This window comes from Callorhinus ursinus, unplaced genomic scaffold (genome assembly GCF_003265705.2).
Source record: "Callorhinus ursinus isolate GAN/ISIS: 27379988/994484 unplaced genomic scaffold, GSC_fseal_2.0 scaffold4, whole genome shotgun sequence".
Taxonomy (NCBI): domain Eukaryota; kingdom Metazoa; phylum Chordata; class Mammalia; order Carnivora; family Otariidae; genus Callorhinus; species Callorhinus ursinus.
In genome coordinates this window covers 125,421,783-125,448,230 of record NW_027397066.1, presented here as the reverse complement: position 1 = coordinate 125,448,230, position 26,448 = coordinate 125,421,783, and the positions used below count along the sequence as shown (strand labels likewise).

The window sequence follows — 26,448 nt, the reverse complement described above, 5'->3', positions numbered from 1 at the left end:
CAAGATAAAAAGATTTTGTACAGAAAAGGAAACAGTCAACAAAACCAAAAGACAACTGACAGAATGGGAGAAGATATTTGCAAATGATATAACTGATAAAGGGCTAGTATCCAAAATCTATAAAGAACTTCTTAAACTCAGCATCCAAAGAACAAATGATCCAATGAAGAAATGGGTAGAAGACATGAACAGACATTTTTCCAAAGGAGACATCCAAACGGCCAACAGACACATGAGAACGTGCTCAGCATCGCTCGGCATCAGGGAAATCCAAATCAAAATCCCAATGAGACATCACCTCACACCAGTCAGAATGGCTAAAATTAACAAGTCAGGAAATGAGAGATGTTGGTGGAGATGTGGAGAAGGGGGAACCCTCCTACACTCTTGGTGGGAATGCAAGCTGGTGCAACGACTGTGGAAAACAGTATGGAGTTTCCTCAAAAAGTTGAAAATAGAGCTACCGTATGATCCAGCAATTGCACTACTGTGTATTTACCCCAAAGATACAAATGTAGGGATCCAAAGGGGTACATGCACCCCAGTGTTTATAGCAGCACTGTCCCCAATAGCCAAACTGTGGAAAGAGCCAAGATGTCCATTGACAGATGAATGGATAAAGATGTGGTGTGTATATATATATGCATCCACCAAAAGGAATGCAATCTTGCCATTTGCAGTGACGTGGATGGAACTGGAGAGTGTTATGCTGAGCGAAATAAGTCAATCAGAGAAAGACATGTATCATATGACCTCACTGATATGAGGAATTCTTAATCTTAGGAATCAAACTGAGGGTTGCTGGAGTGGTGGGGGGTGGGAGGGATGGGGTGGCTGGGTGATACACATTGGGGAGGGTATGTGCAATGGTGAGTGCTGTGAATTGTGCAAGACTGTTGAATCACAGACCTGTACCTCTGAAACAAATAATACATTATATGTTAAAAAAAATGAAGAAGATAGCAGGAGGGGAAGAATGAAGTGTGAGAATTGGAGGACGAGATGAACCATGAGAGACGATGGACTCTGAAAAACAAACTGAGGGTTCTAGAGGGGAGGGGGATGGGAGAATTGGTTAGCATGGTGATGGGTATTAAAGAGGGCACGTTCTGCATGGAGCACTGGATGTTATACGCAAATAATGAATCATGGAACAGTCCATAAAAAACTAATGATGTAATGCGTGGTGATTGACATAACATATAAAAATAAAATGAGGAGATTTTAAAATAATGATAGAATATCTCATCGCATTTCACATTTATGTTAAAATTACCCTGCCATTTCACCTGAATGTTTGTAAAATATTTTGCTTAAGTGGATGAATTGTGGTCTACTTCTGTTAAAATCTTTCATTAATAGGAATCATTGAGGAATGCAATTAATTGTCCTAATTTGGAGACTTAAATATTTAACCATTGCATATTGGAAAAGAGCAAAGAAAACTGATTGATCAGTGTATCATGTCCCCATTGACATACAAATAAATTCAAGAATTTGAAATGGAGTTTTGCAAAGCTGATTGTATACTCAAGCCTTTTATATTTTCCCTTGACAATAAGATTTTGTCATACTAGCCATACCTCAGTTCTTTGGAGAACTGCATGGGTGTGGTGACCACATGAGTAACAGCTAGACTAATAGATCCTATAAGTCAGTCATTATTTACTACTTATAGAGTGTCTACTCTATGCCAAATGTAGAACTCCGAACAGAACAGCCACAGACTCTTCCCTCATAGACCCTAGGTTTCTGATGAGCAAAATGTTTTAAAATACTAAAAATTTGTATACATTTATATAACGTTTTAAATGGCAATTGCATTTCTAGGCATTTATAATAAGAAAGAATTGGACAGGTTCACAACATGAATATTCATAGATTTTCATCCTTGTTTATAAACACCAAAAAAGTAGAAGCAACCCAGATATCCAGGAAAAGAAGATTGGTAAATAAACCATCAGTATGTTAAATCCATAGAGTGGAATGCTCGGTAATGGGTCAAAATGACAATGTACATCTTTGTACATTTACAAATAAAGATATTCACGATATTAAGAGCAAAAAATAGGCTAAAAAGTTCATGTACATTTTATGTGCACGTAAACATAGAGAAGGTATGAAATATATTACACATGTTAATTATGACAAATGGAGTTAGTATAAAATAGTAATAAGGAGTTTAGTTCTTGAGGTCCCACTGCTTGGATTCAAATCCTGGCTCCACCCATTTCTAGCTGGGATAATTTGAACTATATACTACTTAACCCCTAGGTGTCTTAGTGTCTTCATTTATAAAATGGGTGTAATGATAGTAAAAACCCAGAGTATTGTTGTGAGGATTAAATGTAGTAAGACACAGATGGGGCTTAGAATAGTTCCTGGCCCCTAGGAAGCTTTTAAGGGTTTATAATTATGACTAAAATATTAGGGTGGTGAATTAGGGGTCATTTTTATTTTCTTCCTTTTGCTTATGTACATTTTCTAAAATTTCTGCTTGGTGCATAGTTTTTGATTCAGCTGACTTGGTTGAAGCTCACCAAGTCACGATAGGAAAACATGTTACTTAAAATCTTGCAAAACAGACAAGAAATATATATGATGCTTGTTCATTTTCCTGATTTTTGTTTTCATTTAGAAAGCAAATGTTTCTGTTTGTTATCTATGCTCAGAGCCAGCAAAATTTGGTATTATTTTGTCTTCATTCAATAAATATTATACATTTATTATATAATATATATAGATATTTATATATTTTCAATAATGTTTATAGAGGGCCTACTGCATGCCTCTTACTCTGCAGAGCACTGAGAGTATAACATGTTTAGTCTCTATTGATAGGAGACAAGTGGTTTCCTCTCTGTGATTAGCATCTAATCCCATAACATTGGTTTAGAAAGTCTGTATTACAAAATAGGGACTATAAATCACTCAAAGCTCTAACTTTATGTTTTGGAAACAGATCGTTGATCTCACCATTTGCCACCCCCATCATCAACCTTGGCTTGCCCTTACAACCCATGACCTCCTCGTCCATGGGGCTTCTGAAAGATTATGGTGAGTCTCATTGCATTAGTGTTAATAGCAACACAGTGATTTTTATTATTTTTGCATTCTTAAAATGTAGTGTCAAACAGCTAGTATTTCCTTTCAATACCATGTCAAAAGATAGATTTCAGAAACAACTACTAATAACTCATTTTCAGCTCTTTTATTAGAACTTACGAGATTGGATGTTTTTAATGTGTGTGAATATTAAAGGTTTTAAGAAATTATAAGGATAAATTCTTATAATTTTAAAAGTCTCTCTATCGTTCAGTTATTGTTTAAAAAATACATAATTCTTCAAAAGAAAATATAGATAATTCTTTAAAGTCCTGTAAGTGTGATTGAAAAATTCTTTGGAACTTGGTGAGTTACTTGAAGACCTAGGGGGCTATTGATTCAAAGAAACTATTTTGTAGTTTTCCTCTTTTTAACTCGTTACTCATGTTCTTGAGCTTCAGGCTGTCATTAAGAGAAAACTCTTCTTGTAGAGTGGGACTTTGACTGATTTTGGAAAAATTTTTTGAAAATTTGCAGAAGAAACTCCTCCTTGAGTTCTTAAGGCACTTGCATAAAATTTCCTTTATCCAACTACAATTTAACCAGCATTTCACTGTGTGTATTATTTTAAAAGGAATTCAAGCATCAGATGGAGGCTCAAGTAACACATTTTCATTAATCCAACCAATATTCACCAAAACTTTTAATATTGTGAATATAATGTCAGAATCTCGAACACATGTAAATGTTTAAAATTTTTGAATGTTGAATTGATCCATAGCTTAAATTTCAGGCTTGATTAGATAGTTTAGGCCCGAAGTAGTATAAATAATGGGTGGGTCTCAATTCAGTCTAGAATTGAATATGTATATGAAGAAGTAAATGCTGTCAAAAATTCTTCGTAAAGGGTAGGATCTAATGGGTGAAATTGTTTTAATAGATAATAATCTTGAAATTTGATAATCCTGAAAGCTGAGGTTTGCAGCCTTTAACTACCTCATAAATGAAAGTCCTGTGACATTTAGAGTTTATTCAGAATCGTACTAAGCATTGATAAAAGCCTCCCTTTTCAAATACCATTGAACTCAGATAAATCACATTTATTTAGAGGCACCCTCACAGAGCTGCCTCTAAGCTCATTGAAGGGCTCAGTAATTTTCATGGCTTTACTCCGAATGTAGAAATCTAAGTCTTTTTCCATATACATGGAGCTTACCGTACAGGGGCTTGACCACTGTTTGTTTAATGCTAAAGAAAAGACAGAAAATCTTTCTAAAACATTCATTGAGAGAATCTTAGTTACTAGCTGCAGATTATTGTGAAATTGTGAGTAGAAGGCCAGCAGAATGGGGCAGTCACCTACAGGATGTGTTCTGAGGTTTGCTAAATGTTCTGTCCATGTAAAAATGTTCTCCTGAAATATCTGAAATATTTACTAATAGAGCCATAGCTTCATAGAAGCTGAAGTCTCCTTGTACTTATCACAGTGACAGGCACACATTAGGCATTAATAAACATTTGTTGAATGAATGAATGAATGAATGAATGAAGACAAATTAAAAGAAGTCCCCCAAATGGAATATATTTCTATGTATCTGTGTGTCTTTGGGTGCATAGTAGGCTAAAATTTGATAACTGCTAAAAGAAAACTGAATTTGGGAAGTAAGTAAAATACAAAAACAACAACGAATATAAACATGCAAAAGAATGGCACTGGACCCCCCCTTTTTTTTTTTACAATTATGGTTTACACTGATTGTTGAGACTGCAGAGATACCATAAAAATAAGTAAAAGGTTATACATTTAGCTTATATGCTTTAAAACCAAATTGTTGGACAGATTATTAGTATTATGATATAAGTCTCTCAATACTCATATAACTTCATGGGGAGTTGGAAGGTTGAACATGCTGAAAGTGTAAAAAATTTCAATAAAAATATTATTTCCAAATGCTATAGGGTAGCTGTTCTTTTTTCCTTAAAATGAAATGTACTTTTAATTAAATAAGAATGGGAATTTCATCATTGCTTTGTTGTATATGAAGTATTGTTTTATTTTGCTTTGTTTTCAGCCAAACCACTCTTTTATAATAGCAACATTTTTTTTTTAAATGAGAGCAGAAATATCTGAAGTCTTGTGGCCAACAACTTACTTTATGTAGGCTATTAGAGAAATATGAAAGATGTTGATTTTCTTTTTGAATAACCTAGGTGTGGTCCTGGCTTTGTGTCTCGGGTGAAAATGATGAATACTTTACAAATACTTTTTAGAATTCATGTTAATTTTTTAGTTCATTTTATGGCTTTAATCTACAAATTTATCCAACAAAGCTTTTTCTCCACACCATTATTAACACTGTTTGGTAAGCTACATTTTCAATGAATGTCTGAAACAGTCACTGAGGTCTATTTAATAAGAGAATGTAGCTTAAATTGTGAGGGAATGCAGATCTTGTGGTTTTCTCCGGGGTGTACGGTAATTTACTGGGCCCTTAAATTAAAATTGCCCAATTCTTTTTTAGAATAAATGAATTATTCTTATTAAAGGAAAAAGGAAAGGAAATTAGAACATGGGAGTTAAGACAAAGTCATAATTTCTATTCATTTGACCTATATATATTATTATATATGATATATAATAATTATGTTATATTACATATAAATGTATATACTTTGTACTACTTGAAGCCTTGACTTTTAAAGTGGTACAGTAGTCCCCCTTTATCTGCAAGTTAAGATGTTCCAAAACCCCTACTGGATGCCTGAAACTGCAGACAGTGCCGAACCCTATATATAGTATGTGTTTTCCTATACATACATACCTCTGGTAAAGTTTAATTTATACATTAGGCACAATAAGAGATTAACAACTAATAATAACAGAACAATTGTAACAATATACTGTAATACAAATTATGTGAATGTGGTCGCTCTCTCTCTCTCTCAAAATATCTTATTGTACTGTATTCACCTTTCTCCTGTGATGATGTGAGGTGATAAAATGCCTACTGATGCAAGGAAGTGAGAAGAATGACGTAGGCATCATGATATAGCGTTAGGCTTCTATTGACCTTCTGACCGTATGTCAGAAGGAGGATCATCTGCTTCCGGATCCTGGTTGACTGCAGATAACTGAAACCACAGAAAGTGAAAGTGCAGATAAAGGGGACTCCTATATAGCACAGTAGTGCAAGCACTGAAGTTATTCTAGTCACTCTAATGAGGTTAGAATTCTGGCTCTGCCAGTTTCTAGCTGGGAAACCTCATCTAAGTTACTTAATCACTCCATGACTCAGTTTCCTCATTGGTTAAATGGGGGAATAATCACAGTACCAACCTCAAAATTTTTAGATTATGCTTGTAAAGTATATAACATTACATCCTGGTGCTTAATAAAATTGAGCTTTGACTATTAGCTACATGTAGCTAGATGTAAATAGATTTACTATTTACATTCCCTAGATGTAAATAGTAAAACATAATAGACTTGAAAACATGGTGTTCAGTGACCTATCCTAAAGGATGTATTACTAGAAGCACAAGACATACCTCTGTACCACACTAACTTAAACTATCACGGCACAGAACTCAGGAAGTGAGGTTTATTGTCATTGTATAAACACAATCACTGTGGCCTTTCCTGCATTCAGCTATTTTTGTCAGTGTCGTTGTTGGCATCCTGTTCTAGACCTTGAATCTGCCTGGTTACTCTGCTATTTCAATAAATTTGGTAGGTCACACTGAAACAGATATTCCTCAGGCACCCCTTTCACCAGTAATTTCAAAGCTTTTTCTCCATTTTTATGATTCTAAGGGAATAGGCCCATGGTAGGAATTCTTTAATAGGATTTTTCAATATAAAGTTCTGGGAAGAAGGGAAATATTTCCAGAAAGCCCACCTTGCTCTACATGAGATCCAACTCAGTTGTGTGGCTTGGTGTGAATCTGTTCAATTCTCTGGGTTATATTTTCATCATCTGTAATCTTTGAGGAAAGAGTGGAACTGCCTTCAATGAAAGGAATGAAAGGTTAGAAAATTTCCTTTTCCTGTATGGCTGCTTCTCAGATATTAAAATCTCTCTCCAAAATCGTTGTCCAAGGAAATCTCTCTAACTCTGTATGCCTTTTTTTTGTGACCTTATCCCTTACCTTTTTTGCTCTTGAAACATGTTTACTGTTCTCCCTGAACTCATAGCCAGTAACCAGCAAAAACCCTAAATCTTTACCCTCTGCTAAGTGTTCCCTTCTTGGTCTTACTGAAGTCTGTGCTCTGTCTCCAGCCCTGAGGACATTTCTTCCTCTGCTGCTCTCTCAAATGGTGGTGGTCTCCTCTCCCATGCCTCACCCATCTGGGATTGGAGATGGGGAAGTGACCTCCTTATTCCTCATACTGTTTCCAGACCGTTCTCCCTTTCTCTTCTCTAACACACCCAGCTTTGAATCCCATGTCATCAAAGGATCTCTTCCATTATCTCTTCTTTTTATAGTAGTCGATTGATTTGTATCCATTCTCTCATATCTTAAAGAATTTAGCCCCTGGGTCCTTGTGACTTTCTCTAGTGCTAGTCTTGTAAGAACTGTGATTTTGGTGTCCAATAAGCGGTCTGATTCATTGACTTCTCCGTTCCTTGAGCTCTTTTCTCCCATGATTTTGCCTTCCATCATACTACATATATTCTCGATAGTTATACCTTTGAAATATTTCCAAAACCTGACTTTGAAGAGCACTACCATCCAACCAGATCACCCTTTCAACTCTAACAATATTTTTAGTCCTACTAAGAGTCTTGGGGCCCTCAGTGCTCATAGAGGTCTGGCCGAAAATTTTTGGAATTTCTTCTCTAGATACACTCATTCCCTTGGTAATTTCAACCAATCTGACTTTAAATATCATTTATATGCTGATGACTCCAAACGTATCTCCAGCCTGGTTATTCTCCTGAACTCCAGCTCACATTCAACTGCTTAATCAGCATTTCTACTTGATTTTTAAATAGGCACTTCAAATCTAATGTGTCCAATGCAGGGACTTTGTAGGTGTTGTTCTCTTTGCCTAGAAAGCATCACTCCTTGACCACTTTTGGGCTTTTGTCCAAATGCCTCCCTATCAGTGAGGCCGTTCCTGCCAGCCTGGTTTACTTCTTCTGCTTTACTTTGATCTCTAACACTTGAGGTCTCGGGACATGTTGCTTCTTTTATTTATCTGATTTTGTCTGCTTCCTCCTGCTAGAACATCAGCTCCATGAAGGCAGATAGTTTTGACTGATTTATTCACTACTAAATCCCTTGTATCCAGAATCATTCTTGGCATGTAGGAAGTGCTCACTATATTTTGTTGGATGAGTGAAGATACTATTTTATTTTCTAAAAGAGTGGTACCAGTTTTCGTATTTATTTATTTTTCTATTTAATGAAGAAATTTATCTAATTTATTAGAATAAATATTTTCACCCATGGAGCTCAAATATGTTGTTTTCATTTTGAATAAAAAATATAACTGAAAAAAAAATACAGTTTGTGTGTGTGTGTGTGTGTGTGTGTGTTTCTGAGAACATGGTGAACAACTATGCAGAGAAAAACTTCTGGGTACAGAACACTTAAAAATGCTGGTTAAATATTAAAAGATAAGATTAAAAACCTGGCTGAACTGGCAGGAAAGCATAAAAATAATAAAACCAGAAAATATAAGAAAGTCTGATTCCTTAAGAAATAATAATTAATATTATTTAGAGTAGTTTGTTTTTAGGGCTCATACCTGTTCTTGGTAGCTTAGAACTTTCCTAGTTAAAACAAACAAACAACAAAACATTGGTATCACTTCTCTCCCTTTTCTTATCAATCAATCATATATAGGTATACATGTATTTATTAGGCCTCAGGAATCCAGAATTAGATTAATAGAATTCCTTTTTATCATGATGCATTATTATCACTTGTTCATGGATTGCCCTCTTTTGTTTTTTCTTTTCTTTTCTTTTTTTTTATAATATTGATAGCTATTGACATCTACTTATGTGCCCTTACGGAATCCTACCCCTTTGCTTCCACCCTAGATTGCTAGATTTGGAGGAGTTCTATTAAATTTTTGATACTAATCCTTTGTTAGTTATACTGTGGCTAGTCTTTTCACTTTCTTTAAGGTGTCTTTGATAAATAATATCAATTTAAATATAGTAAATTTAACACAAATGGTACCTTCTTTGGGACAAAAAAGTGACTATGATGTACTTGCTGGTTCTTTCTCTATTCTGAATTTCTTACTATCATTATACATTATTTCAATTTTGTCTTTTTTTTTTAACTTTAATCTCACAAGCCATGCCATAATTGTTAATATTTACCTGCCTCCAGGTAAATCAAGAATGGAAAGAAACTTTTTCAGAATGAAATACAGATGATATATCCTTTTGTATATATAGGCCTTTTTAAAGTCTCAATAATATTTGATAGTTTTCTGCATCTTTTTTTAGATTTATTTCTATGCATTTGACATTTTTGGTTCTATTTTAAGTGCTATTTTAAATTTTATTTCAGCCCCTACCCACTTTTCTACAATATAGAAATACTATTGATCTTTTTTACATGGACCTTATATCTTATGGACTTTATAAATTATCATAACTTCTAATAGTTTATCTGGTTTATCTGTTGATCCTTCTAGATTTTCTAAATACACAATCATGTTGTCCTTGAATGATGACAGTTTTTTGTTCTTTCTATTTTAGACATTTTCTTATTTTTTTTTACTTTATAGCATTTGCTAACCCCCCGTCTGCACAATGTAACACAGAAATGGTGATCATCTTTCTTTTCTCAATTCCTATCTCAGAAGGAATTATTACATATATATAAGCATTAAGTATAATGTGTAGTATTTGTTAAAGCCTCTCTATATTATTTTTAAAAGTTCTTGCTTAGTTAAGAGGTTTTTATCATGAGTCAGTGTTGAATTTTATCAGATGATTTTATTTTGATTTCTTAAGATGATTATATGATTTTTCTCCTTTGTTCTTTTAATGTAATGAATTATGCTCATTGATTTTCAGATGTTAAACTATTCTTCAACCTTGGAATCAACCTAACCTGAATTTAATTTGTTGATATTCTGTTGAGGATTTTTAAATTTATATTGAAAAGAGAAATGACCTGTAATTTTCCTTGTTTATAATGTTCTTGTCCGGATTTGGCATTGAGGTAATGACATTATACTATACGTTGGAAAATATTCCCTATTCCCTCTTTGTTTGTTTGTCTGGAAGAATTTGTGTAAGACTGTGGTATTTTTTTCTTAAATGTTGGGGGAAAATCAGTATTGATGCCGCCTGGCCTGGAGATTTCTTTGTATGGAATTTTAAAGTCACAGATTAAATGTCTTTAATAAAATTAGGACTGATGAAACTATTTTCATCTTCTGTCAGTTTTTGTAAGTTATGTTTATAGAAATATGTCTAAATTGTCAAAAGTATTGCCATAAAGTTGTCCATAATAACATTTATACTGATGTCTCCTTTTTAATTTTCTATATTAATTATTTAGGTTTTCTCTCTCTCCCATATTCCCTTCCTTTTTCTCTTGGGTCATTTGCGCTGAAGGTCTGTCAACTTTATTTATTTTATTTATTTATTTATTTATTTTTAGAAGAAACTGCTTTTAGCTTTTCTTATTTTCTTTATAGTGTATTCCTTTCTATTTCATGAATTTCTATTAAACATTATATTTTCCTGCTCTCATGTGGGTTAGCTCTGAGTGAGCACTTTCTTTGAGAACCTAATATTTTTTATTTGATTTTCCTTCAGCATTTACTCATTACAATGAATATTTTTATTTTTTTAAAGATTTCATTTATTTATTTGTCAGAGAGAGAGAGAGAGCACAGGCAGGGGGAGTGGCAGAGGGAGAGGGAGAAGCAGACTCCCCATTGAGCAGGGAGCACAATGTGGGACTCTATCCCAGGATCTGTGATCATGACCTGAACCGAAGGCAGACGCTTAACCGACCGAAACACCCAGGCATCCCACAATGAACATTTTTTAAATATGTTTCATATTACCATATGTAATTATTATTATTCTCAATTACTGTGACAGAATCTTCTCTCAGTAAAATGGATGTGTTTTAGGAGGATAGCACTTCCCCTTTAAAAAGAGCCAATAGAAAGGTAGACATTTGGAAACTCAACAAATGCTTTATAAATAGCTTTTGCTCCCCTGTGAAGATAGCTGAAAAGAAACAAAACCCTTGCCATTAGACTCATATTGTATTGAGATCACTAGCCCAATGTTAGGTGTCATTTTTTTTTTCTATTATAAAAATACAGGGCGCCTGGGTGGCTCAGTCGTTAAGCGCCTGCCTTCGGCTCAGGTCATGGTCCCAGGATCCTGGGGTCAAGCCCCACGTCAAGCCCCACGTCAGGCTCCCTGCTCCGCGGGAAGCCTGCCTCTTCCTCTCCCACTCCCCCTGCTTGTGTTCCCTGTGTCTCTCTCTGTCAAATAAATAAATAAAATCTTAAATAAATAAATATGAAAATACATAGAACCATATTAAAGAACAATTTGAAAAAAAAAAAAAATTTTGTCCGTTAATGCCACTACCCTCTCACAGCCATACTTAACAACTTGGTTTATTTCCTTCCAATTTTGTTCCTTTGCATCTTTTTAAAACCAGTGGCGAGTCTCCGCCGAGAGTCGCCGCGGTTTCCTCCTTCAACAGTGTTTGGACGGAACCCGGTGCTCATCCCCCACCCGGGCCGGCCGTTCAGAGCCAGCCATCCGCCATCTCTTCGCGGCGCCCTTGGACCGCTCCAAGACCCCCGCCGCCGCTCGCCCCGCCGCCTTTTCTCAGCCGCCGCCATGACGACCGCGTCCCCCTCGCAGGTGCGCCAGAACTACCACCAGGACTGGGAGGCCGCCATCAACCGCCAGATCAACCTGGAGCTCTACGCCTCCTACCTCTACCTGTCCATGTCTTACTACTTTGACCGCGATGATGTGGCTTTGAAGAACTTAGCCAAATATTTTCTTCACCAATCTCATGAGGAGAGGGAACATGCTGAGAAACTGATGAAGCTGCAGAACCAATGAGGTGGCTGAATCTTCCTTCAGGATATCAAGAAACCAGACCGTGATGATTGGGAGAACGGGCTGAATGCAATGGAGTGTGCATTACATTTGGAAAAGAGCGTGAATCAGTCACTACTGGAACTGCACAAACTGGCCACTGATAAAAGTGACCCCCATTTGTGTGACTTCATTGAGACTCATTACCTGAATGAGCAGGTGAAATCCATCAAAGAATTGGGCGACCACGTAACCAACCTGCACAAGATGGGGGCTCCCGAATCTGGCATGGCAGAGTATCTCTTTGACAAGCACACCTTGGGAAACAGTGATAGTGAAAGCTAAGCCTTAGGCTGTCTTCCCATAGCCACAAGGGTGACTTCCCTGGTCACCAAGGCAGTGCATGCATGTTAGGGTTACCTTTACCTTTTCTATAAGTTGTACCAAAACATCTACTTAACTTCTTTCATTTGTACCATTCTTCAAATAAAGTAATTTGGTACCACCCCCCAAAAAATAAAATAAAACCTAGTGGCAATACTTAAATATTTTTTTCTAGTTAAGTCTAAGATAATAGTTTTCATTCATTAATTGGACATGAGCATCCATTTCGTTTTCTCTCAACAACTGTAAGGGAATTCTCACCCATATGTTGCCAGTGCAGAAAACTCTCTCGAGCTTCTTCACCTGCCCACCCCATCAGAGGTTATTCAGGTACCAGTTAGCTTGGGTTGCTGTAACAAAATACCATAGACTGGGTGGCTAAAACAGCAGAAATATTTTATTTTTCACAGTCTGGAGGCTGAAAGTGTCTGCATGTTCAGGTTCTGATGAGAGCTCTCTTCCTGGCTTGCAGACAGCTGCCTTCTGTCTGTTTTGTCATATGACCTTTTCTGAGAGCACACATTCAGAGAAGGAGAGAGCTCTCTGGTCGATGTTAATAGGGGCACTAGTCTCATGAGGGCCCCACCTTCGTGTCCTCATCTAAACCTAATTGCCAAAGGCACCACCTCCAAATACTATCACCCTGGGGTAAGGGCTTCAACATATGAGTCTGGGGGGGAACACAATTCAGTCCACAGTGCTGTTTATCAGAGGAGGAAAAGCCATTGTCTTTGTTCCTACCTTTGGACACTATGCGAAGCCAGCTGAAGGGAAGGGGGTAGAGAGGCATTTTCAAATCATTGTAGAAGTGTAAAGTAGATTTTTTAAAAATAATAAATTCTTTTTCTTTTTTAAACATCACAAGATTTTTTTTCACCATTAAATGTCTGAATTTTAAACAGATTCTTGGACTGGTGGCTCCTATCCATCAGCTCAATCAATTTTAGCACTGTTCTTATCCCCAGTAGTTTTTCCAGAATTACTACCTTCACTGTAAAACTCCATGAGCTTTCCCAATTCAAACTTGGGCTTCTTGAGCATTTTTACTTTTCTGACATCCTGAAGTGGATAAATAGACTGACTAGTCTTTCTATGTCTTTTCCAATGCTGTCTGGAATCAATTTATTGACCACTTCTTTCAAGTCATTTGTCTGCACCTCTCAGGTCATGGATTTCCATCATCTTTTTCTGAATTTGGAGGTCCCATTGGTGCTGAGCATAAGAGGTCTTCTGAATCTGATTGTTAGTTTTTTTTTTGGTAAAGCCAACACAAAATAGATGAAGCAAATAACCATCAGTAGTCTTGACATCAACATGAACTTCAGTCATGGTCTGCCATTTTCTGACCGTGGAATACATTTTGTCATGGGTAAGATCCATGCCATGGAAATCAGCCAGGCAGTTTTTGCCCTGAACATCCTCAGTAGTTTGCTTGAATTTTCTAAGTGCAACTTCATCATTCCACAGATCAGCAAGGTTCACTTCAAAAATAAGACCCTTGAGGCCATCAGATGTGATTTGGGTTCCTTGAGTTCTCGTGACTAGTGTTTTTCCAACATTTCTTATATTGAACATAGCTGGTGCTTTTCCATCATACCAATCTTTCTTAGAAAATGGATCAATCACTTTCTTCTTGGTTCCCTTTTTGCTATCTTTCATAAGGTGTTTTTTCTTGCCCCCAAATAATAAGTTCTAAACATTCTAAATAGATTCAGTTTTATTCAGGAATCCACTATATTATAACAGGTGGAGTGGGAGGGAGATGATACTTGCCTTGTGTACGTTTAGACTGTCACTTCTTTTTTTTTTTCTTTTAAAGATTTTATTTATTTATTTGAGAGAGAGAGAGAGCACGAGAGCAGGGAGGGTCAGAGGGAGAAGCAGACTCCCCACTGAGCAGGCAGCCCGATATGGGATTCCATCCAGGGACTCCAGGATCATGACCTGAGCCAAAGGCAGTCGTCCAACCAACTGAGCCACCCAGGCACCCTAGACTGTCGCTTCTTGCCTTTTTGATTCTATGGTCACCTATCTCCCCCAATTATGTGATCATCAAGTACCTTCTCATAAGTATTTTCATTTATTGATGTAATGTCAGTTATTATTTTATACCAAGGGAATTCTAAAAATAACTTGAAAAAGCTGAAACTTAAGATATAAAATATTTTTGTTATTTTATTTTTTGCCTCAATGGCTACTAAAAACATTAACTGAAGGATAGATGTTTATAATAAAATAATAGAATAAATTTGTTCTTAATATAATAATAATATAATTTGTATCATTCCTTACTGGTAATAAGTTTTCCTTTTACATGTTGTGTCCTTGATTCTCATGGGATATTCAGGCATAGCTGATCTAACTTTTCCCATTGTTCAGATGAAAAAACTAAATATTGAAAAGTTTTGCAAGTAGCTCAAATCTCACAAGTATCAGGCTTCTGATTTCCAGTTCTTATTCCATTTTGTTGTATTGCTTTATATATGTTCATATTGTCTTATATGTATCTATGAATATTTTGCTCTTTAAATATAAAATTGGGATAATTTCTTCAATATCTTTTCTTTTTTTAAGTAAACTCTCCACCTAACATGGGGCTTGAACTCATGACCCCAAGATCAAGAGTCTCATTCTCCACTGAATGAGCCAACCAGGTGCCCCTAACATTGGGATATCTTAAGGCTATATTTCATGATAAAACAGAGTGATTCAATATAGGATGGGCTTATAAAATGAGTAATTTGTAGTACACACAATGTTATAAACTAAAGGGTTGTGTAAATTTGTGTGATTTTTGAGAGTTTTTCTACATCTGATCCCATGTAATCTAAATATAATGTTTCTCACTATTGTACGTATTTTTAGAAGTACATTTTCAATCAGTCTTACAAGTTTGTCAATAATGTTACTACATCATGTACAGTTTTAGAGTGTTAGCCTTTATGTTGAATTATAAATTATTTGTATTGCTGTTTCAGTATGTAACAATATATTAGGAAAGATAGCTTTCTTACATTATTCCCCACTGCTCACGTTAATAGACATTTCATAAAAATACAAGTGTTTTATTGTCTGAAAATGCACCTTGCCTCATCTTCTGTAGGAAGATGTAAAAAGTGTTTTTAATATACCCAATTCTAAATAATAAAAAGTTTTTATGCTGGGAGAAATGCATACTATGATATTAAAAGTGTCCAGCAAATCTCAAAGAGATACTTGAGGTATTTGAAAAAGTCCTTTTCATTCCATTACAAGAATACCTGTGTCTTGAATCCAGGTATCTCTGCCTGTTCATTGTATGTTCTGTCAGGAAAAGGAAAACCAACAGGGTTTAGCTACTTTTAGTTAAGCTAATTTCTGAAATTTCAAGAGATTAAATATGTCGTCTATAAATATTGATGGTGGCAGGAAGATACATTACATAGTGTATTACAGATACATCTTATTCAACATAATCTTGAAATATAACATCTAGGGTGCCTAGGTGGCTCAGTCGGTTAAGCCACTGCCTTCAGCTCAGGTCATGATCCTGGAGTCCCGGGATCGAGTCCCGCATCGGGCTCCCTGCTTGGCGGGGAGTCTGCTTCTCCCTCTGACCCTCCCCTCTCTCATGTTCTCTCTCTATCTCATTCTTTCTCTCAAATAAATAAATAAATAAATCTTAAAAAAAAAAAGAAATATAACATCTAATAATCACAAGTAGGTAATTCATTTGTGTATCTTGAAGCAAGATTGAAAGGGCATCTTTAGACCAATGATGTAAATAGAAATAAAATGTGAGACATACTTATAATTTAAATTTTCTAGTAGCCACATTAAATAAGAGAAACAGATGAAATAAATTTTAAACACATTTGCTTTAACCTAATATATATAAAATTTACCATTTATATATAATCAATATGAAAGATTATTAGTATCATATTTTACATTCCTTTTTTCTTACTGTCTTTGAAATCTGGTGTATGATTTAAAATACAGCACAACTCAATTCATACTAGCCATATTTCAAGTGCACATAGCCACACATTACTGGACTAAGAACACAGCCTTGGAGTTTGGGTTCCAGTGGACATCGATCCCTCATGCTTGGCACATAGTAAATGGACAGTAAATGTTTAAAAAAAAAGAAGAGAAAAGGTAGCAAAGATAGGTCATACAAGTTTGTAGTCTGATCAGAATATATATATCCACTTACTAGATGGATGATCTTGGTAAAGATATTTACCCTTCCCAACCTCAGTGTTCTTTTGTAGAAATGAGATATTTGTATGTGTCTTCACATATTATTCAGTATTATTGTGAGAGAATTAAGTGAGGGTAACAAAGGTAGAACACCTACTTGGTTTCTTTCCATCTCATTTCCCTTTGGAAATCTGAATTGTCATACATTAGATGACATAATCTATTTGTATCCACTTTTATTAGATCTTATAAATTGCCCCACCAAACATTACATTTTTTTAGTTAAAGTGAGTGGAAAGAGAGAAACGAGAATCAGAGTAGAAGGTTCTTGGCATCAGGATTATAGCCAAGGACAATTATGTTAAATCACTTAGCATGCTGTGGAATTAATTGCCCATGATCTTAATTATAAATATTTAATACTTAATTTATAAAACATCCTTTAAACACGCAGGTCTACATTCAGATGTATGAACATTTTGGTAAATAAGCTTCAGTCTGATAGTTTAAAAAGTTACTGGCATAATCACTTCAGATCTTCTCATTTCCCTTCTGCTCAGACCTCACCTACGGCTCAGGAACTTGCAGTAACAAATAGAAGCATGATCTGTTCTTTTCTTTCCTCCATTCACACATACACATACACAGTCCAACACATATGCTGAGATGTGCAGAAAACATACATGTATGGTGAGGGGGCTGGCTTCATGGGCATGTGACACTGCTGTCACACGGGACTCCACCCTCAGAACGGAATCAGTTCTGGGGATTAATGCTCTGTGGTCACCCTCTTGAACTTCTTCGTAACTTACCTTTAAATTTGTGGTTTGTAAGTGAGTCTGATAGGATAATAGAATAAGCATGGGAAGCTTGGAACCTTAATTCACAAGTGGTTCCAACTCCTGCCTCCCTACCTGTCCTCCCCTCCCGGGATGGAGTCTTGACCACCCACTGCCAGGTGCCAGCCTAGTGACTTGAACTCATGACCCCAAGATCAAGACACCCTTTGTCCCATTTAGTGTTTATAGAGCAAGGAACGTCTGGTGAATGAGTGCAACCTGCACACCTGAGGATCTGCATTCACCCAGCAAGTGTTCCCATACTCAAGAGAGCACAACAACATATTGCAAATAAAACCTGCTATGATAGACTGAGAGAGACCAATGAATAAATGCAAATCTGGTATGATGTGATGAATAATTATAAAGTTAACCTTGTGTGAGCAGTACCCTCACTCCCACCCGGTCTCTTCCCAATTAGAACACTTTTACTCACCCCTCAGTGTCAACCACTGGCTTTGGCTTTGTGATAACAATTTCCATGCTTTTCTCTCTAGTATTACCACCCAGAATGATAATTATTTGTGCCTATTTAAAAAATTTATATAAATTAAATTATACTGCATATATTTCCTATGCCCTGTCTGTTTTGCTCAACACTGCTTGCAAAAATTTTCCATGCTGTTACAGACTACTGTAGCTTGTTCATTTTCACTAATGTACAGTATACCATTTTAGGAATATATCATGTAATATTTAGTCTACCTTGATGGACATCTGAGTTGTTTTCACTTTAGGGCTGTATCGGTACTACTGTGTATGTCTGCTATTGTCATCTGCAAGGGGTTCTCTAGGGTATATACCAAGGAGAGAATTTTCTGGTTCATGGGTTATGTATACCTTAAACTTCTCAATAATTCCAGTATTCCAAGGTTGGTACTAATTCATGTTTACACTTGTGGGGAATAAACAGTCTCGTTGTTTTACATCCTCTTCAGCATTTGAAATTGTTAAAATTGTAAATTTGTGCCTATCAGTTGGGATTCAGTGTTTAAAAACATTTTTTTAAAAGATTTATTTATTTATTTTAAAGAGAAACAGAGAGCGAGCACAAGCAGGAGGGTAAGGGAGAGGGAGAGAGAATCTCAAGCAGACCCCACGCTGAGCATAGAGCCCAACTGGGGGCTCTATCCCACGACTTTGAGATCATGACTTGAGCTGAAATCAAGAGTTGGATGCTTAACTGACTATACCACCCAGGCGCCCCACATATTTAAAAATTTTTAAACACTGGGGGCACATGGGTGGTGGAATTGGCTAAGGGTCTGACTCCTGGTTCCTGCTCAGGTCATGGTCTCAGGGTCTTGGGATCAAGCCCTCGTGGGGCTCTGTGCTCTGCAGGGAGTCTGCTTGAGATTCTCTCTCCCTCCCTCTCCATTTGCCCCTCCCCTCCCTGTGCATGTGCAAATACACACACTCTCTCTCAAATAAATAAATAAATCTTAAAATTTTTTTTTAAATTTTCATTTCTCTGATTATTGATGAGATTGAACACTCTTATCATATGCTTCTTGGCCATTTGGATTTCCTGTTAAAAAAAATCTTGTTTAGATGCTGGGGAGGGTATGTGCTATGGTGAGCGCTGTGAAATGTGCAAGACTGTTGAATCACAGATCTGTACCTCTGAAACAAATAATACATTATATGTTAAAAAGAAGAAGAAGAAGAAGAAGAAGATGATGATGATGATAGCAGGAGGGGAAGAATCAAGGGTGGGAAATCGGAGGGAGAGCCGAACCATGAGAGCCTATGGACTCTGAAAAACAAACTGAGGGCTCTAGAGGGAAGGGGGTGGGGGGATGGGTTAGCCCGGTGATGGGTGTTAAAGAGGGCACGTTCTGCATGGAGCACTGGGTGTTATACGCAAACAGTGAATCGTGGAACACTACATCAAAAACTAATGATGTAGTGTATGGTGATTAACATAACATAATAATTAAAAAAATCTTGTTTAATTACTTTTTTCCATTTTTCTTTTGAGTTCTTGCCTTTTTCTTATTGAGTTTTAAAAATTTCTCATTTAATTTCATAAACTGTGTCTTTGTCAGTTGCATGTGTTGAAAAAAACTTTCTCTATCTCTATGGCTTGTCTTCATATGCTCTTTTATGGTGCCTTGACAAATAGAAATTGAATTTATCAGTGTTTCCTTTATGACTATTTCCTTTTGTATCTTGTTTGTAAACTTCAGTGTAAAACCTTCACTACCTAAAGGTCATTAAATTAATGTCCATTAATGTCTTCTAAATTTTCATAGTTTTTATGTTTATATTTAGGTTTTAAGATTTTTGAAGTGTATTTTTGTGCAAGGTGTGAGAGAAGGGTCCAGTTTCATTCCCTCCCCATTCTCTCCACTCTCCGCTGCCATAGTGATGCTCAATTGTCCTAGACATATTTATTGAAAAGTCTCTCTTTACCCAGTGGTCTTCTGGGTCACCTCTGTCATATACTAAATGTCCACATATGCATAAATCTGTTGCTGTGTCTTATTCTGTTCCATTGATCTGTTTGTCTAGTCTTAGAAGAGTACCACATGCTACTAATTACCATCTATTTATAATAAATCTTTTGTCTAGTTTTTGAGCTGTTTGTGACAGGAAGTCAATTCCCATAGCAGTTAATATTTCAAAAGTGGAAGACATACTTTCTTTATATATAACTATGACTCTTTCCTATGAATAGTAATGGAATTTGTATAAATCTATTTATTCTTCCTTCTTGTCTCCTTTATCCACCACCCAATTTTATCAGATATGTTTTTTTCTTAGTGTATAGGTATACATTAAGAGTACACATGATAATGATTTCACTCATATGTAGAATTTCAGAAACAAAAGAAATGAGCAAAGGGGGAAAAAAAAAAGAGAGAGAGAAAGAGAGGCAAAATCAAGAAACAGACTATTAACTATAGAGAATAAAGTGATGGCTACCAGAGGGGAGGTTGATGGGGAGATGGGTTAAACAGATGATGGGGATTAAGGAGGGCACTTGTTATGATGTGCACTGGGTGTTGTATGAAAGTGTGGAATCATTGTATTATACGCTGGAAACTAATATTACACTGTATGTTAACTGTACTAGAATTTAAATAAAAAAAGAGTATACATGGTATTCATACTTTAAGTACACATATTTTTGTACCAAGTGATTTACTAAATCCAAATGAGAATTTTTCCCCTTGACTATAAAAGATGTGGAAATCAGCTACTTACATCATTTACCAACTTCTTTTCGTTCTCAAAATTTTGATTAGTTACTTATTGATTGTGTCATCTAGGCTAGGATGAAATTCTTACGTCATGCTCATTTTTCATATACATTTCTCTACTGCCTTCTAGCTTGCAGATTTGCTTTTTATAGGTATATTGTTCTTTTTGCCTGGCTATTCAAAGGATTTTTTATTTCTGAATTCTTGTAATATTTCTGAGATATGTTTTGGTGAGCATTATGCTGTGGCAATTTTTTTCCTGATATAAAGTATGTGCTTCAATTTGAAGGTTCTAATCTTATTTTATTTTAATGTTTATTTCTTAAACTATGTTTTTAATATATTTTTATTCTATACTTTGTTTCTTTTCTTCTTTTGCCTGTTTCCTATGTCTTTCATTTTTCTTCTAATCCCTTTAAACTTTCTTTTTTATGTTTCATGTTCACTTTTACCAATCCTATTTTCAGTGCCCCACACTGTGTGTTCATTTCTGCAAATGATTTAATTTTTTCCCTTTACTTCTTTTTGGGCTCCCATCAACTCAAGCAATGATCTCTATTGTGTCACCATATCTTTCTTCAGCTTTTATATCCATTTTTTTGAGTATTCTTTAAATAGAAGCAATTATATTTTTTCCTCTGAAACCTTTCTTAAGCAATATATTTGGTCAAAACGTTTATCTTTCTTGTGGCAATATTTTTCACCCTTTTTCCCCCCTGGCAACACTTTTCTTATGGTATTCATGTGTTATTTTTAAAAATACCTTTTCCATTTTGTTTCTGCAGTATTTTGGTATATATTTTATGCTAGATGCTGCTGCTGCTGCTGATGGTGATGATGATGATTACTCACTTTGAATGGGGTGCATTCTTCCTGGACCAGCCATTTGTAGGAGGTTTGCAGATAGGAGTGGTTAGAGCAGTGTTCCAGGTTAATGGAAAATACCTTTAATGACACAGAACTATAGTGTGCATGAGTTCTTTTAGGCTTTGCTTCTCCCCAGCTGTTTTGTTTCCACTCTGAAGGACAGTTCACATTGCTGAATGTCTCTCCTTACCCTCCACTTCAACTGGAGGTTGAGTCCTGAAAATCTGCCTCATTTATGTGATTTCTCATTTAGTCAGTCCCACCTTCCCAACTTCTTGAGACCTTGTGAAAATGTGGTCCAGTGCACTTCTGTTGTCAGAATAAACACCTTATTTCCATTTTTCCCCCCAAAGGGATTTGCTCCCCAAGATGTGGCTACTTATGTTGGAGAACTATTCTCTGCATTACCTGAGATCAGCAACTGTGGTGTCTTTAATTTCCTCCTCTTTCACTTTCATGTAATTTTCATTTATATTTGGAAGTTTTGTCTCATATAATGTACTTCTGGATTTTAGATGGCTTCTGATTTCATCAAAGGAATTTGCTTTTCTGATGTTTAATTTTTATGATTGGCTTTGGACTATTTTCAAGAGAAGAAGGGGCTGAGATTGTATTTTTACTCTACAATTTACAAACCAGAAGGTGTGATAATATTTTGAGGAACTCAGGCAAATGCCAGCAAGTAAGCCTCCCTGAGAGAAATACAATTCATACAGTAATCTTTAACAGAAAGCATATTATTAGTGTACTTTTATATTAAATGATAGTCTAATAACTTCCTCAGAAGTTACTGGTAAGATGTAAAATTTACAATAACATTTTAATAGGGTTTATTCGTTTGTTAGTGCTGCTGTAACAAATTACCACAAACTAAATGGCTTAAAACGACAGAAATTTATTGTCTCACAGTTTTGGAGGCCAGAAATCTGAAACTAAGGTGTTAGCAGGGTCATGCTCCCTCTGAAGTCTTGAGGGGTGATCCTTTCTTCTCTTTTCCAGTTTGTGATATCCCTAGGTGCTGCTTGTCCTGTGGCAGCATAATACCTGTCTTTGCCTCTGATTTTATATTGCTGTCTTCCTGTATGTCTGTGTGTTTCTCCTTTTCTTATAAGGACATGAGTCATATTGGATTAAGGGCCCACTCTACTTCACTATGACCTCATCTTAATCTGACTAATTATATCTGCAATGACCTTGGTTTCCAAAAAAAAAAAAAAGTCACATTCTGAGGTACTGGGGGTTAGGAGTTCAACATATCTTTTTGGGGGACACAATTCAACCTAGAGCATAGTGGGTAGTATCTTTTGGTAGATAATAGATTAGCTGATTGTTCTAACTCACTTTTTTTTAACAGATAAACAAGGTTGTTGTGAAACAACTCTAAAGTATTCTTAAAAAACACAAACATTGTGCATTTTATGACAGTTATATTGAACCATTGAGACATATTGATTTCCTTATTTTAATATCTTCTTTACATTTGTATCATTCCTAAATTGGGAAAAAGGTGTTTGGAGACCTACCAGTGATTAATATTGCAGGAGATATAAATATAGTCCAGTGTTACTTAGTTATCTATTCATGGACAGATAAATATGTATATAAGACTATAAAGTATGTTGCCATGTAGCCAAGGAAATATGGACATTGGAATAGCATCTTGTTTTAGTTTGTGGATAAATGAAATCTATTAAACTTGGATTTTAATAATTTGACAATTCTGATGAGGCACTTATTTCACATAATGGGATGAGGAAATATTATTTGGATAAAGTATCCCTTTTGAAATAATAAAATACGTTAGAAAAATTATGTTTTAAAAACTGTATTAAAAAAATCACTGAAGAACTAAAAAGACAGTGGGGAATGCCACAGGCCAATTTTCCCTTGACCAACTATAACTAGAGTGGGAAGCAGAATGTTGGCGTGCCAAACCTGATTATGCCATAAAGGCATTATTGATGCTGCATAGTTGGGAGAAGTAAGCATGTGGATAAGGAAGACAGTGTCAAGGTTTAGAATCTGTCTTTTTGAGATTTTTACAAAAAAGCCTCCCCACATTCAGCCAGGGCAAGAGCGAACTAGAATGAAACCCATTCCTTCTCCATCAATTACAGGAACTGTTTTTTGTTTTTGTTTGTTTTTGCTTTTTTAAAGTTGCCTCATTGCTAAACAGAAAAGAAAAATATGAAAGAAAGTTCTCTGAGTTGTGGCCACTACAGGGTCTTGCATGGATTTGTACCTCATGTACACATAGCCTACCTTAGTGAGGGATCCTCAAGTTATGACTTAGTTTAAGTTGATTTCCAACTGGCTAGTGGTAGAAGGAAATGAAAAGCCCTACTGACTAAGGGGAACTTATATTATTTTTTAAGGACAAAGACCTTGCTCTTAAAAATCAATCAATGAGTCAATAATAGCTAAACACATGAGAAAACAATGCAAAAAGTATAAGAACCAGTTGGAAAAAGGACAATAGTAAAAGACTCATTCAGATTCAGATATTGGAATTATCAGATTTAGATATTAAAACAATTATACCAGTGTGTTTAAAAGGAATAAATGAGAAGTTGAAGGTATTTGTAGAGAATAAGAAGTTATAAAAAGTGACATAAATTTGGAATAGAAAGAGCAGAAATTCTAGAAAACAGAAACCCAATAATTATATTGGCAGTGAACATATTTGGTAGCATGTTGGATTCAGCAGAACAGATACCTAGTGAACTGATAGAAGGGTTAGAAGAAATTACCCAGAATCCAATAGAAAGACAAATAGCAAAATACGGAAGAGAAGGCAAGAGTGATGCCATGAAGAGATCTAATATATATATGATCAGAGTCTGAGGAGGCATGCATATTGCCTCTTAGTGATATGGCAAAGGAAATATCTAAAGAGATAATGGCTGAGATTATTCCAGAGCTGATGGAAGACACCAATCCTCAGATTATAAGAAGTCTAATATATCCTAAGTTGGATAAATAAAAAGAAACATACACTTTGAAATCATAGTGAAGATAAAGAAAACCACACAAAAAGAATTTTAAAAAGCCAGTCAGAAAGAAAGAAAGAAAGAGGAAAGGAAAAGAGAGAAAAATTATTTCCACAGCAAGAGCAGTAAGATAACCGGTTTCTCAACAGTGACAATGAAAGCCTGAAGATAGTGGAATAATAACCTCTGTGTGCTTACAGCCATACCTGCTAGTCTAAAAGTCTATAGGCAGAGTAAATATCTTTCAAGAGGTTAAATGAGGGGGGTGCCTGGGTGGCTCAGTTGCTTAAGCATCTGCCTTTGGTTCAGGTCATGATCTTGGGGTCCTGGGATCAAGACCCCTTTTGGGCTCCCTGTTCAGTGGGGAGTCTGCTTCTCCCTCTCCCTCTGTGCGCTCTCTTTCTCTCTCTCAAATAAGTAAATAAAACCTTTTTTAAAAAAAAGAGTTTAAATGAGGACATAAATAAACAAAAACTGAGAGTGTTTATGACCAACTGAATCTCATGAAAGAAATACTAAAGATGTACTTCAGGACAAGAAAAATGATCTGAAAAGGAAGAACTGAAATTCAAGGGAAAATATAGATTTATTTTTAAAAGATTTTATTTTATTTATTTGAGAGAGAGAGAGAGATAGAGTACGAGTGGAGAAGGGGCAAAGGGGGAGGGAGAAAGGGCAAAGGGGGAGGGAGAAGCAGGCTCCCTGCTGAGCAGGGCCCCTGCCATGGGGCTTGATTCCAGGACCCTGGGATCATGACCTAAGCCAAAGGCAGATGCTTAACTGACTGAGCCAGCCAGGTGCCCTGGGAAAATACAGATTTAAGAAGTCATAAATATCTATGGGAAAATAAACTGATGATGTGCAATAGCAATAATAATGTATAGTGGGTCTAGAAAATATAATTAAAATATTAAATAGTGATTATATTTTATTATCTTTAAATTAACATAAAAGTTAAAGTAGTCTAGGGAATTTGGTTTATCCAAGAAAAAGATAAAGTTTTTGTTAAGTTTGCATCTTTAATATCTAGAATATCATTTTTATTTTTTTATTTTTATTTTTTTAAATTTTATTATGTTATGTTAGTCACCATACAATACATCATTAGTTTTTGATGTGGTGGTCCACAATCCATTGTTTTCATATAACACCCAGTGCTCCATGCAGTACGTGCCCTCCTTAATACCCATCACCAGGCTAACCCATCCCCCCACCCCCTCCCCTCTAGAACCCTCAGTTTGTTTCTCAGAGTCCATCGTCTCTCATGGTTCGTCTCCCCCTCCGATTTCCCCCCCTTCATTTGTCCCTTCCTTCTCCTAATGTCCTCCACGCTATTCCTTATGTTCCACAAATAGGTGAAACCCTATGATAATTGTCTTTCTCTGATTGACTTATTTCACTTAGCATAATCTCCTCCAGTCCCATCCACGTTGATGTAAAAGTTGGGTATTCATCCTTTCTGATGGCTGAGTAATATTCCATTGTATATATGGACCACATCTTCTTTATCCATTCATCTGTTGAAGGGCATCTTGGCTCTTTCCACAGTTTGGCTATTGCAGACATTGCTGCTATGAACATTGGGGTGCATATGACCCTTCTTTTCACTACATCTGTGTCTTTGGGGTAAATACCCAGGAGTGTAATTGCTGGGTCATAGGGTAGCTCTATTTTTAATCTTTTGAGGCACCTCCACACTGTTTTCCAAAGTGGCTGTACCAACTTGCATTCCCACCAACAGCGTAAGAGGGTTCCCCTTTCTCCACAACCTCTCCAACATTTGTTGTTTCTTTTCCTGTCCATTTTTGCCATTCTAACTGGTGTAAGGTGGTATCTCAATGTGGTTTTGATTTGAATTTCCCTGATGGCTAATGAT

General features: G+C 36.0%; 1 protein-coding gene and 1 pseudogene across 3 annotated transcripts in view; both read left to right on the top strand.

The window, feature by feature from the left end:
• The window catches only part of IQCM (IQ motif containing M), a 434,938-nt gene that overhangs the window by 132,050 nt on the left and 276,440 nt on the right, over positions 1-26,448 (top strand). For all 3 annotated transcript variants that reach the window (XM_073892341.1, XM_073892342.1, XM_073892339.1), the window contains one exon: positions 2,963-3,057. In XM_073892341.1, the coding sequence (XP_073748442.1) occupies positions 2,963-3,057 (95 nt within the window). The remainder of the gene's footprint in view (positions 1-2,962; positions 3,058-26,448) is intronic.
• LOC112826131 (ferritin heavy chain pseudogene) lies at positions 11,880-12,570 on the top strand (annotated as a pseudogene).